Source organism: Ursus americanus, chromosome 28, assembly GCF_024610735.1.
Source record: "Ursus americanus isolate L20-20 chromosome 28, mUrsAme1.1.p, whole genome shotgun sequence".
NCBI lineage: Eukaryota > Metazoa > Chordata > Mammalia > Carnivora > Ursidae > Ursus > Ursus americanus.
In genome coordinates this window covers 4,284,130-4,297,595 of record NC_142154.1, presented here as the reverse complement: position 1 = coordinate 4,297,595, position 13,466 = coordinate 4,284,130, and the positions used below count along the sequence as shown (strand labels likewise).

At 50.6% G+C, this 13,466-nt stretch overlaps 1 protein-coding gene across 2 annotated transcripts in view; it reads left to right on the top strand.

Annotated features, from left to right (window-relative positions):
• The window catches only part of PDE8A (phosphodiesterase 8A), a 155,956-nt gene that overhangs the window by 108,185 nt on the left and 34,305 nt on the right, over window positions 1-13,466 (top strand). The window contains exons 12-16 of one of the 2 annotated variants that reach the window (XM_045813095.2): window positions 6,534-6,611; window positions 11,277-11,347; window positions 11,616-11,780; window positions 13,010-13,058; window positions 13,275-13,410. In XM_045813095.2, coding sequence (XP_045669051.1) covers window positions 6,534-6,611; window positions 11,277-11,347; window positions 11,616-11,780; window positions 13,010-13,058; window positions 13,275-13,410 — 499 coding nt within the window. The remainder of the gene's footprint in view (window positions 1-6,533; window positions 6,612-11,276; window positions 11,348-11,615; window positions 11,781-13,009; window positions 13,059-13,274; window positions 13,411-13,466) is intronic. The other variant, XM_087856606.1, reaches the window with a different exon arrangement.

Here is a 13,466-nt window from a genome sequence, read left to right as displayed (position 1 = left end):
AGGGGAGGTAGACTCGAATAAGGAGAGGGGTATAGAAGGAAAAGTATCCTGGAAATAAAAGCAGTCCTAGAAGAGGGAAGGGTCAGGGCATGTTTGAGAAAGAGCAGGATTAAATTTTGATTGGTCAGTGTGGAAAGGGGAGTGGGAATTGTGAAGGATCCCTGGATGCCAGGTAGGAGATTAAGATTTTCATCTGTAGGCAGTGGGGGTCTGAGGACTTTTGAGCAGGGGAGTAGTGTGATGACATCTGAGCTCTGAGAACCTCTTAGAACAAGTATGGAGCGGAGATAATGTTGAAGGAGGGACCCGGGACAGGATACCAATAGTGCCACAGGCTAGAGGAGAGAAAGCAATGGCCAACGCATAAGAAGCTGATGACAGGGAAAAGAGGAGCGGCCGCATGGATGGTGGTGGGACCAGAGAGAGGAAGGCAGGAAGGAGTCAGTCCGACGTCGGAGAGGCGGTTTGTAGGTCTGGGGATGGAGGGCATGGCCCTAGGCCTGGGCAAGATGGATGTGGAAAGTGTTCCTCGTGAGGTCCCAGGTTTGTGTGTTCACTCATCTCTTTGCTCGTTCTACCAATTTCTGTTGCGTACTGGCGCCCTTGTTGCTGTGTTCTGCAAAGAGATGGGGACTAGAGATGTAAAGTTGCTGGCCAGCGAAGCATTCGCTGTATGGAAGTGACAAGGTAGAGCCCGGGGCGGGTACGGGGAGCGCAGACTTCGAGGTTACCGAGGAAGAGATGGCAGGACAGGAGCAGGGGAGCCAGTTCTCCGAGACCCATGGGCACTGGGCTCAGAGAGGGAGCGGGAACCTGGAGTGTGTTGCTGGAGTCGGGAGGGGAGAAAGGGGAAGCGTGGATTGTGGTCACAGCCGACCACACAGAGACTAGAGGGAGTGGAGTACAGAGCCCGAGGCGGAGAGGGACCCTGGCTTTTGCAGCCAAGAACACACTTATGACCTGTAAAAGTGCAGGGTCAGGAGGGCGGTGAGGGCAGAAGCCAAGCTGCAGGGCTGGAAGGATCAGGATGGAGGCCACGAATGTAGGCCTCTGACAGACAGTGACCTTTAAACACTGCAAGGTCACGGGGTGCCTTTCCTCGGATTTTTTTTTTCTTCTTTGGGAAGAGCCCTGTGAAGTAGGCATGGCTGTTATTAACACACCATTATTACAGAGAAAGAAACTGAGGGTCAGAAGGGTTCAGTGCCGCCGCAGTGTTGGGCAGGCAGGAAACAGCAGAGCAGGGACTGGAAGGCGGAGTCGGTGACACAGTCCTCAGTGTTAGACAAGGGACTTCCCGACCGCATTCGTGCTGGGCCGTTTGCACATCACTTGATCAGTGCCCACTTCGGAGTCTTCCCCATCGCCCTCCAATGAGCTGGCTGGCTGTCAGCTCTCCCTCCCGTCCCCAGCGGCATACCCACCATGATGTCCAAAGACTGCCGAATGTCTTGCCTTGGGAAGTCAGTACACTGTCATAGGCCATGGACCAGCCAGTTCCCTTGGTTACACACAGCACAAGCACTTCTGAAGCAGAGAAGGAGTTACTGGAAGGAAATGGGTTGGCTCACAAGTGGACAAAAAAGCTTAAGTCTGAGAAGAAGAGCAGGAACGACTGGAAGCTGTGGAAGGCCTGCCGTCAGAGCAGCGTGGCGGGGCCGCTGAGGCTCTGCTGCCGTCCTGGCGCCGTGTTGCCGCCGCCATGGGAGAGTGGTTCCCTCACACGCCTGCTTCCCTGCCCTGCTAGCCGTCATCCAGACTCCAATGGAAACACTCATTTGGCTGGCCTAGGTCACTTGCTCCTCTGCTGCTGACACAGAATGGAGTAGGGGAGTCTCTTGCCTTCCCCCTTCTGTAGTGGGAGTCATGGGAAAGGGGGGTTCAGAATTTGGGTGTCCAGGAAAGTAATCCATTCCCAGCACATGGCCCCTTTTTCCTGGCCTGGGTGTTGTTTTCACGTGATACTGTGTCTCAGCAAGGACACTACATGTGGCAGCCTTCCAGTCTGTAAACCTGGAGGTAGTCTGGATCGAGCCTGGCGTTGGGCACACAGAGATGAACAGGGAGTTCACGGTCAGATGGAAGGGAGCAATAATTTGAATAGACTGTACTTCGTACCACGGTGGGGGTGAATTGAGAGGCACTTCCCAGCAATGATGACGTGGCGGTTGAGCCCGTGTCTGGACAGAGGGAGGGGTCAGCCCAAGGACAGGAAGAGCGTTCCTGGAGGGACGAGCAGCACACACAAAGCCATTGAGACAGGCAAGGCTGGGTCAGGCCAGCTTGGATTTCATTCTGTAAGCAGAGGAGGGCCAGGGAGTCTTTCCTTAAATAGGTAAATGAAAAGGGGCCTCTTCCAGGGAAGACAGTCATGGTGATGGTGTAGAGAAAAAAAGGCAAGGAGACTGGATTTGGAGATAGTTCAGTATAATCAGTACCGGAAAGCAGCTCAGTATGAGGGATGAAGGGAAAACATTTGAGAATGGCACTAGGGTTTCTAGCTTGGCCACTACATGACATGAATGAGTAAGTGCAGGAGAAAGAGCGGGTTTGTGCAGGGAGAGTTCAGCGAGTTTAGATTTGAACTTGGTCCATATGGGGTGCCTGAAATGGCCCCATGGAGATGTCCGGTGGCATACGGAGAGGCCAGGGCCTTGGGGCAGCACTCCTGATGAGAGGAGGGGAGGGAGGCAAGAAGAGTGAGCTCTGTGGGTGGGAGCCCAGCAGTAGCAGACAGGAGATGTGTAGCCAGCAGGGTGTGGAAGTCGTTCGTGCAACCAGGAGTCCGTGCACAGTCACACGTGCCAGGCAGCATGTGTCTCAGCTGGTGAGAAACCTGCTCTCCATGTGTCGTGAGTAGGGGGCGGGGTAGTGCAGAGGATGAGGCGAGGAGCAGGAAAGGCCTCCTCAGTAGCGTGATAGGTGGCAGGCCGGGCAGCGTGGCATGGGGCTTCAGCATCTCTTACAGGTACTCTCGCATGCTGCCAGGGTCGGGCCTGGGGATGCAGGCCCCCTCTACCGCGGGCGGGCCTTGGAGCAGGTGCTCTGCACCTGGAGCAGGCAAGCTTTCTCAGGCGGAGGAGGTAGAGGCCAGGAGAATGTGGGCTGACCGGCAGCTGGCTTTTGGGAGGTGGGTGGTCCCAGGGCAGAGCAAGCATTCCACAAATGCTTGAACTGTTGAGAGGGTCCCAGAAAGTTCTCTGAAAGTCTGCTGTGTTCCCGGCAAGTCCTGCCAGACACCCAGTTCTCAGCTTCCCCATCTCCAAAATGGAGCTCATCCTGCCAGAGCTCGGCGTTGCTGTAGGAACGGAGGCGGCTGCTGTTTGGACACGCGGCTGAATGCCTGCCACCCTCACTGCTTCTCCACGGTTCCCTGGATTTACTGCTAAAGTGATGGGGCCGTGTGGAAGGATCGTGTTTTATGGAATGGGAAACTGAGAGCAGAGAGCTGAAGTCGCAGGTGGGGCTGAGCCCACGCCCTGGTCTTTGGAGGCCTATGTAGCCTTCTGTCCGTTAACGGGCCAGGTGCCTCAGAGCACTCCATACTTGGGTGCACTCACTAGGTATGAGGGCCTGCACTCGTGCGCCTTCAGTGCTTGCGGTCTGGCTGAGTGTGGACCCCGCATTCATCCCGCAGTGGTCCCTGAGTCAGCCTCTGAAGCCGGCCGCCCACCCCCCCCCAGGAGCAGCATCCCAGCAGAGCTTGGTCTACACAGCGCTGTCGGACTCCGACGGGGAGCAGGGACCTCAGTGGGGCTGTTGGGAACAGGAAGGTGGAGTGTTTATGTAGCGATAACGTAGCTTTGAAACATTCAGTACAAATGAAAGCCGGCTTCTCTCCTTCCACTTTTGCCATAGCCTGGTTCTTGGCGCGCACAATGTGTTTTCCATCTGTAGGCACAAGCGGCTTCCTCCTCCTGGAAATGCTGCCTCCTCTTCTTGGCTACATCTACAAAACCTGACTCATCTGCTCTCTGCCCCTTTCCCAGAGGAGAACCTGCCTTTTCTCCTCGGGACTCCTTCTGCCCTTCAAAGCTGTTACTATACCTCCTAGTTCACCTGCCTTTTCTTCCCTCCAGCACAGCCTGATTGTGGACCTGGACCATACGTTATTTGTCTTTGTATCCCTAATGCCTGGCCCAGCACAGGGGCGGTGCCCGGTGAATGTCTGTGGAGTGGCTACAAGGGAGAAGCATGCAGGAGCAACCTAGAATGTTCAGAGCTGTCTCACCAGGTGGCTGTGTGGATGCAAACTCCATGGAGCTCAGAGGAAGGCCAGGGTCTGTGTCTGGCTGGAGGGGAGGCGGGTGTTCCAATTTGAGGGAGTGAGCATCCGGAGAGAATACGGCGGGTGTGGCAACACAGCCGGTGAGACGAGAGGCAGGCCGCGACAAGCAGCCTGGCCTGTCTCTGACTGCCAGTCAGTTATTCTGTTTCGGAGGCACGGAAGCAGAGCGGTGTGAGCTGCGGTACTTTCATCCGTGCACGGGGATGTGCAGGTGTCTGTCAAGTGTCTCTTGCATGCGAGGCAGTGCTGGTCCCCCAGGAAGAAGAAAGGAATGCTGTTTCTGCCCTCACATCCTCCATAGCTGGTGAGGAAGGTGGACAGAAAAGTAGCTGGCTACTGGTAATGTTGGGGGGTGCAGGGAGGTGTTAGGGGAACATTCCCAAAGGTTATGGTGCCCAAACTGCATCTTCATTGCTTCTTCAAAGAGGACAGAGCATTAACCAGGTGAAGGAGGCGGCGTGGGAGGGGTACATTCCCAAGTGGAAGTGAGGGGTTGGTACCAAGGCGTAGAAGGTTGTGAGGTGAACTAGCATATCACAAATAGTTGGTGGTGGCTGGAGAGAGGAGGTCCAGATATCCCAGGACTCTGATGCCACACTGGGGAGTTTAAGTCGAATCCTAAAAATAACGATGGGCCATTGAAATGTCTGATTGGGGGAGCGACCTGGTCAGACTTGTTTTAGGAGGATCAGTTGGCTGCCCAGAGAATGGGATGGAGGGGACAGGGTTGGGGACCGTGGGACCAGTGAGGGAGGCTGTCATTATAATCCAGAGGAGGATGACGAGTGTCTGAGCTAGGACAGAGCAGGACTAGATTGAAGACATATTTAGGAGATAAAATCTGTAGATTTAGCTAAACGGTTGAGGGAGAGGAAGGGAGAAGGGTATGACTTGTTTCCAACTTCAGTGGATCTGGGGGAAGATGATGAGTGCGCTGGAAGTGCCTAGGGGTGTCCGACAGGAGGTGGCTGGTGGCTGAGATAGGAGTCTGGCTCTCAGGAGAAGCCTGGGATGAGACAGCAACACAGCAGCTGGTTAAAGCTGCAAGAAGAAATGAGATCTCCCAAGGAGACGTGTTGTCTGGGAAGACGAGAAGGGCTAAGGACAGACCTTGGGATCAAGGAGAAAAGGCACCATGAAGAGGGGGGCTGAGGAAGAGGGAAATTAGGAAGGAAGAGTAAAGGGACAGATGGAAAACCAGGAGTTTCCCGAAAGACTGGTCAGTGTGTCTAGTACCACAGTCAAGTCAGGTAAGAAAACTGTATCCTTCAGATGTAGCAACAAGGAGGTGACAGGTGACTTGACAAGTTCACTGTTGGTGCCCATGTAGAAGAGAATGTAGTGAATACCCAGTGAAGCAGCTTCTTGATGGGGGGAGGGATACCAGGGCCCCCCATTCAGATCCTCGTGCTGAGCAGGACTCCAGGTGAGGAAGCCGGGAGAAGGCGGAGCAGAGGCAGCCTGCAGGTGGAAGGCTCAGCCAGAGCGCCAGCTCGGAGTTTGCTCATCAGCAGGGCAGCCCCCAGTTTCCTCGTCTGTGGAATGGGGATGGGTTGGAGAGGCTCAGGACCATCTATAGCTCCCAGCAGGTGCACAGAGGCGGGGACTGGAAGGAAGGTCAGCTCTGCCTTGTCATGAATTGGCACGGGGTCAGGGAGAGAGAGGAGTCAAAGACAGCCCCTCTTGGGAGCCTCGAGCAGTGGTGCCACTCACAGGAAGTGGGGGCAGCGGGGAGAAAGGTAAACTGTCATTTGAAGTAGACCCCAAACTAGTGTTCCCTATATTACGCTCGAAAAGAGAGGTACATTCTTCCCTGGGACATTTAAAGCATGTAGTGTAAAAAATTTTTGTTTTTCCCTTTGGGGCAAGGATGGGTGAGAATCAAAATTTTTTCACCATTTTACTCGATTATATAGAAGTGTAATAGGAAATTTTTTCCCGAGTTTATGTCTTCTAGTTTTATACATTACATCACAGGACTCTGTAATTATGTAATCTGGAAGCTGTAAAGCACTTGTCTATGACTGTACCAGATGGGACATTTTGAGAAAGTCACCCCCTCCCCCCACTTAAAACCTCATTGGTCAAAGTCTTCATCTCTGGGCACTCTGTTGATTTTTGTGGCTTCTTAATTGGTGTCCTAAATCCTAAATTTTGTTATTGAAAAAGTTTAGACCTGTAATTTTCCTAATATGTTGTTGAAATCCTTTTGAAAAGGTGATTTATAGTTTAATTGTTTCCACAGATAATCAGTCAGGCAAACATAAAGACAGAAGGAAAAGCTCGCTAGATGTCAGAACTCTTGCTTCTCGATCAAGTGAAGGTAGGTGACAAAGACAAGAGAAGAAAATGTTGAACACGTGAATACCTGACATCCGTCCCCAGTCTCCTCTCTTGGTCAGCCCCCCTCCAGTTCAGGACGGGAGGTAATCCTCTAGCAACCTGTGTTCATTTCCCCCGTCTCCCGACTCCTGCCAATGGGCTCCATTCTCAGCTTTTTGATGGAGTTAGGGAATAAAGAGAAACATATACATTTACTATCTATCCTGTAGTCTTTTTTCTAAACCGTTAACAGAGGATGTCAGTTTATCTGCTGTAACTGTATGGGTAATGCATAATGCATTTGGAAATTCTTCATATATTCCGTGGTGGGTTGCAGTTTGCCATGGAAACTTATCTTTTGGTGGGTAGGTGAGCTGCATTTGGGCATGTGAAAGACTCTTATTAAGCAAATATTATTGAAGTTTTAATTGGAATATAGTTCTTTAAGATTACGTAGATATGTGGCATGAATGATCTAGTAGTTTTTAAAATGTAATGAAAATTACTAATATAGTGTGGAGGCAAATATTGCTGCTAGCTGTGTGCTTTCTTTGACCCAGAGATGAATGGGGAAGCTTGTGGAGTTGGTTGGTACTAGATAAAAAGCCACAACTTTCCAGGGCAATAGCAACTCAGATGATACAGCGGAGATCCAGTGCCCTCAGCTTTGTCGTGAGGCTCAGAAAACACTGGAAAGATTACACAGGCCCCACCGTGCTGCCAGGGGAGTGGTGTGGTGTCACTGGCCAGAGCATGGGCTTTGGCCTCGGAGTGACCTTGACTCCAGTCCCAGCGTCATCTACTTTGAGTGCAACCTTGGGGTAAATTTCTGTGCTTCCATTTCCTCACCGTGAGATGGGGACAGTTATGCTGCCCAAGGAGGGCTATGTGAGGGTTAGATGAGGGTGCCTGTCAAGGGGGGGTGGTAGCTGCCACCACTGTCTTCACCGTGGGCCTCACTCATGCACCCCCACGGTCCTACAGCAGAGGGTGGGCAGGGACAGGGTCACCCCTGCCCACAATGGTCTTCCTCCCACACTCTAATATTCATCCTTAGGCCAACTTGGTCCGTTTCTGTATTTTTAAGAGGTGAACATTGTTCTTTAATATTTTGGGTTATTTTTTTTTAAAGATTATTTGAGAGAGAGGGAGGGAGCTGGGGCAGGGGGGTGGCAGAGGGAGAAGGAGAGAAAGAATCCACAAGCAGACTCCTCAGCTGAGCACAGAGCCCAGCTCAGGGCTCGATCCCAGGACCCTGAGATCATGACCTGAGCCAAAATCAAGAGTGGGCCGCCCAACCGACAGAGCCACCAAGGCTCCCCATTTTTCTGGTTTTTAATCACTACTCTTTTTAACTGAATTATAATTTACACACAGTGAAATTCAGATATTAAGTGTTCAGTTCTGTCAGTTTTGACAGTTCCATACACTCGTGTAAGAACACCTAAATCAGATACAGAAGACACACGCGTACGCACACCTTGTACCACACCGAGGCAGTCCTTAGATTTCCAGCACTGTAAGCTTGTCTGGCCTCTCCTTGTGCTTCAAAGAGATGGGATCGTAGGGCCTGCGTGCCTGGCGTCTGGCTTCTTTCCCTCAGTGTTCTTGAGACCCCTCCGTGTGGTTGGGCGTGGCAGGACCTCGTCCTTTCTAGTGCACTGCAGTGCTCCGCTGGAGGGGCGTCCCGCCGTTGGTCCGTTCTCATTCGTGGGCATCTGTGGTCTCGTCCCACTTTGGGGCTGTTAAGGATAAGGCCGCATGAATGTTCCTGTGTGTTCCTGTCCTACCTAGAAGTGGAGTTTCTGGGCTCTGGGCAGCTGCAGATGTCTCTCCACGAGGTGGTGTCCCACGTTCCTGCCCACTGCTGATGTGTGGGTGGTCCCGTTGCTCTGTGACCTCCCACACTTGGTTATCTTGGCATTTCAAATTTCAGCCATTCTGGTGGATATGGTTTTAATTTTAATTTTCCTGATAATGAAGGAGGTGGAGTACCCCTTTCATATGTTTACTGACCGTTTGGGCCTTCTCTTGTTCAGATATCTTGCCTGTTTTTATAATCAGGTTGTTTATCTCACTGGTTTGTAGGAATCCTTTATATATTCTAGATATGGATCCTCTGTTGGATTACATGCATCACAAATATATTTTGTTAGTCTGGGGTTTGCCTTTTCACTCTTGATGGTCTTTAATGTGAGCAGGAGTTAATTGTTTTCTTTTTTATGTACGTATTTTTTATTACGTTAGTCACCATACAGTACATCACTAGTTTTTGATGTAGTGTCCATGATTCATTGTTTGCGTGTAACACCCAGTGCTCCATGCAATACGTGCCCTCCTTAATACCCATCACCAGGCTAGCCCATCCCCCAGCCCCTCCTCTAAAACCCTCGGTTTTTTTCCCATAGTCTCTCGTGGTTCATCTCCCCTTCTGTTTACCCCCCTTCATTCTTCTCTTCCTTCTCCTACCGATCTTCCTATTCCTTATGCTCCATAAATGAGTGAAACCATATGATAGTTGTCTTTCTCTGCTTTACTTATTTCACTTACAATTTTATTTATTTGAGAGAGTGAGAGCACGAGCAGGGGTGAGAGGGAGAAGCAGGCTCCCCACTGAGCTAGGAGCCCGACGTGGGCTCAATCCCAGGACCTTGGGACCATGACCCGAGCCTCAAAAGCAGATGCTTAACCAACTGAGCCACCCAGGTGCCCCTGGGAGTTCTTAATTTTAATAAAGCTCATTTTATCAGTGTTTTCTATTCTAGCTGGTGCTTTTTTGTGTCCTATTCAAGAAATCTTTCTCTAGCCCAAGGTCATGAAGATATTCTCCCATGTTTTCCTATAGAAGCTTTATCCTTTTCCTTAGGTCTCTGATTCATTTCAAATTAATTTTTATATCTGGTGAGGGTAGGGATCAAGGATGAATTTTCCCCCCACATGGAAATCCAGTTGGCCCATCTTTTACAGCTGCACCATTATTGTAATCAGGTCACTGTAAGTATGTGGTCATTTTCTGGACTCTTCGGTTTTCCTTGTTCTGTCGGTCTGCACGTGCACCGATAGCACCATCGATCGCTGCGCCTCTCCAGTAAACCTTCGTATCTCTAGTCTGAAGTGGTTGTTCTTCACACTTGTCTTGGCTCTTCTACGTCCTCTGCATTTCCATTCGACAGCATCAGCTCGTTAGCTTACGCACACACTGCCTCCAGGGGTTGTATCTATCTGGGAGTGTCTCGAATCTATAGATCAGTTTAAGGAAAATGGAAATCTCAGTGATGCTGGATCTTTCAAACCATGGATGCTTTCTGTGTCTCCCTTCAGGGGCTTATATTTTCTCTCAGCAGCGTTTTCTTTCCTTACATATATTCCTAAATATTGGTGGGTTTTGATGCTTTCATAATGGGTTTTTTATTTCAATTTCTAATTGTTGCTAGTTTATAGAACTAGAATTGACTTGTATGTACTGGCCTCATACTCGGTAACCTTGATAAACTTGCCCGTCTGTTGTCAGAGTAGTGTTTATAGATTCCTTTGGACTTTGTGTACACAGTCAGGGCAGCCTTTATGCCCTATAGTTCTTCTTACTTTATTTATTGATATTTTTAAATGAGATCAGGTCCTTTTATGATGTAGTGATAAAACAGTGGTTTTTTAATAATTTTTATTTTGTTATATTAGTCACCGTACAGAAAACAGTGGCTTTTATTTTTTGTTTAATGACCTTACTGGATGGAGTAGAAAGTTGGCAACCATATGCTGGTCACCAAAATTAGATGTAGGGAGTGTTGTGGATCCCTAAAATTTAAAGCACTTAAGAGCCCCTGAGTTGGTTAATCTTGCCCCGTGCTTCTCCTTAGACCTCAGTTTGGTGAACCAAGGCTGACGTATCAGGCTGTGGAACAGTCTGTGGTCCCTTAAGGTCTGTGGTAAACAGCATTTGGCCTGACAGTGGGGCTTTCAGGAAGACACACAGAACTCTATGTGTATGTTTTTCCCTGCCTGTACACTGCCCAGCCTTCACTTTACCCCAAAGGAACCGTATCTTGACGGGAGCACCAGAACATGAACAAACTTCAGACAGAGCCCAAGAGTTGCTGCCTGTCTCATGTGAGGTGTTTACCTCATCGGTGTAGATGAAGCATCACCGTGGAGAGCACCAAAAGGTGCCTTGAGAGATTTAACCAAAAACTCCTGTGTTCCAGTTAATGGGGAATTGTGTTTATTGCTCCTGCCATGTATGAAACAAAGAGCCTGTGTGGCGTTGTCTTCCAGAACATTTTTGCTCCTGGATAGCGGCAAGCTGAATACTAAAAGCCTTATTGTTATAAACGCAGAAAGAGGCTAACTGTTTGGCCTTGACTTGCTAGATTGTTTCCTCTGTTTTTCTCTGGCCTGTGACATCAGAAGTTCAGTCTGTGGGGGCACGTGCATCCTAGTGCCTAGGACTGAAGGAAGCACAGTTGGTGCCAGAATCCCAGGCTTGTTGGGATGGGGTGGCAGCCGTTCTGGACACGCAGTTCCGGTCCTGCCCCCTTCATCATGCAGCTGGGCCCACGGAGGCCTGGGGGCGGTTGGGGGAGCCAGGGAGGGCCCGAAGCCCTCAGCTGTCAACGGGTGCCTGGGGCCACGCATACCCTGATCTGTGCGTCATGTGGTCTCTCCACAGTTGGCAGCCAGAGACGACACTCCTCCATGGCCCGGATACATTCCATGACGATCGAGGCGCCCATCACCAAGGTGGAGCATTTGTGGGTGGTCTCCACCAAGCCCGCATGGAAGTCCCTTGTTCTCAGGGTCGAGTGTTTCTAGTGAGAGGAAGCAGGCCTGCAAGGATAAGAATGCTGTCCTGGTTGTAGGGAGTGGCCTTCTGTAAAGAGAGAGGGTGGGACATGAACTCTGAGGCTAGTCTTAAGTTAGCCTTGAGCATGTGGCCAGCATGCCCCTCTGGATTGCTCTCCCACTGTCTGTAAGGTTACAAAACTCACGTCTTCTTTCCATGTGGTAGGTGATCAACATTATCAATGCTGCCCAGGAAAGCAGCCCCATGCCTGTGACAGAAGCCTTAGACCGTGTGCTGGAAATTCTAAGAACCACTGAATTATATTCACCACAGTTTGGTGCTAAGGATGACGATCCTCACGCCAATGACCTCGTTGGGGGCTTAATGTCTGTAAGTATGTTTGACCCGGCTGCTGGCTGGAGCCTTCCTGTTCTTGTCTGTGTTCCCAGGGGTTGTTTACGGGCTGGCCTACACAGAGCTGTGTGTGTGTAGGGCTCCGCCGAGGCCTAAACCCCGCCATCACCCGGGCCCCACTGCTCTCTGGCCAGAGCTGTCACCCACCTGTTGCCTGCTGCCCGGGGAGACCTCAGCTCAAAGCAGAGAAGGGAGGAGCATATTCTAGACGTCTGCTGGGCTGGGCTCTCCACTTTTGCTTAGGGGTCCCATGAGGAATTTAAGTAAAACTTAATTATTTTAAAGATTTTGAAAACTAGGGCAGAAAAAAATATATATATGAAATGTTTCATACCAAACGATAAAACAAAGACTACGTGTTCGATGGGGCACGGTTTCCTTCCAGAACATCCTGTGCAGATTTGGTGGCTTCGTACCATGGGCTCTCAGGGGTTCCGGAGGCCTCCAGCCCATCTAGCAGAGTGGTCTCACAGGGAAGAACAGCTTTGTGGGAAACATATCATTCTGTTGCTGTCCCCTCTTGGTCAGAAAATTCACCTCCTCACCAGCACCAAAAAAACAAAAACCCCCAAAACAAAGACTCCCCTCTCCTCCCAGTGCCTGCTTTCTGAAGCTCACTTTACTTCTTAAAAATAAGGTTTTAGGCAGTAAGCTGCAGGGTAGAGTGGTTCCCAGGGACGGTAATGTCTAACCATGGTCTTGCCTATTTGAGGCATAGGCGCCTCCAGCCTGTAGGTGAGGGATGAAAATGCTGGGGGGGGGAGGGAGTGGGATCGTGTCATGGGGTGAGGGGGGAAGAGAAGAAAGGTGGGAGGGAGCGGCTGCTAGGGGCTCGTACAGTGGTCTGGGAGGGCTCTCACCCTGAGGGGCAGCCAGGGGGAAGCTGATGTCCATGGTGGCAAGGAAATGGCAGGGGAGGCTTGAGGGCAGCGGTTAGTTGTCCCTGAGACACCAAAGCAGTGCTGAGGGCCCCCAGAAATGCTGGCTTTGGGGCCTCGAGCAAGCTCACCTCGCTGGGGCAGCCCCTGAGCTTAGCCAGTTTTCTCGGCGTCAGGTAACTGAGTCCAGTCCCCACAGGGGAGCTGTGGGGTGCCTTAGTGGAGAGGCTGCCCTCAGCTCTCCTCGGGGACTGACCGGCCCAGTGTTTTCCAGAAGTAAAGAATGGTTATGACTTTTCTTTTTCTTGTTTCCTTGATTTTTATCAGGATGGTTTGCGAAGACTATCTGGGAATGAGTATGTTCTTTCAACAAAAAGTAAGTTTTAACTTTTTAATTTTTTGGCACTGTTAATATAGTGACACTGAAATGATGAAAACAGACTTTTGCAGTCAAGTTTTCAGTTAATTTTTCTCATCAGTAACAAGTTTCTTGGTATGTCCTAAAAACTGCAGAAACAAAGCAGCTGACCCCCAAAGCAGCAAATACTATAAAGCCTATTACCGTTGTTCTCCAAACCACCTCCCTTTGCAGCTCTTCAGCAGGTGCCCAGCAGTGTAATCACCCCCATCTCCCTTCACGACGTCCCCCCGCGGATAGCTCGGGCCATGGAAAACGAGGAGTACTGGGACTTTAATATTTTTGAACTGGAGGCTGCCACTCATAAAAGGTGAGTCCACGTGGAGCCCGGCAGACACTCAGCTCGGCCCTGAGGGCCTCTGTGGT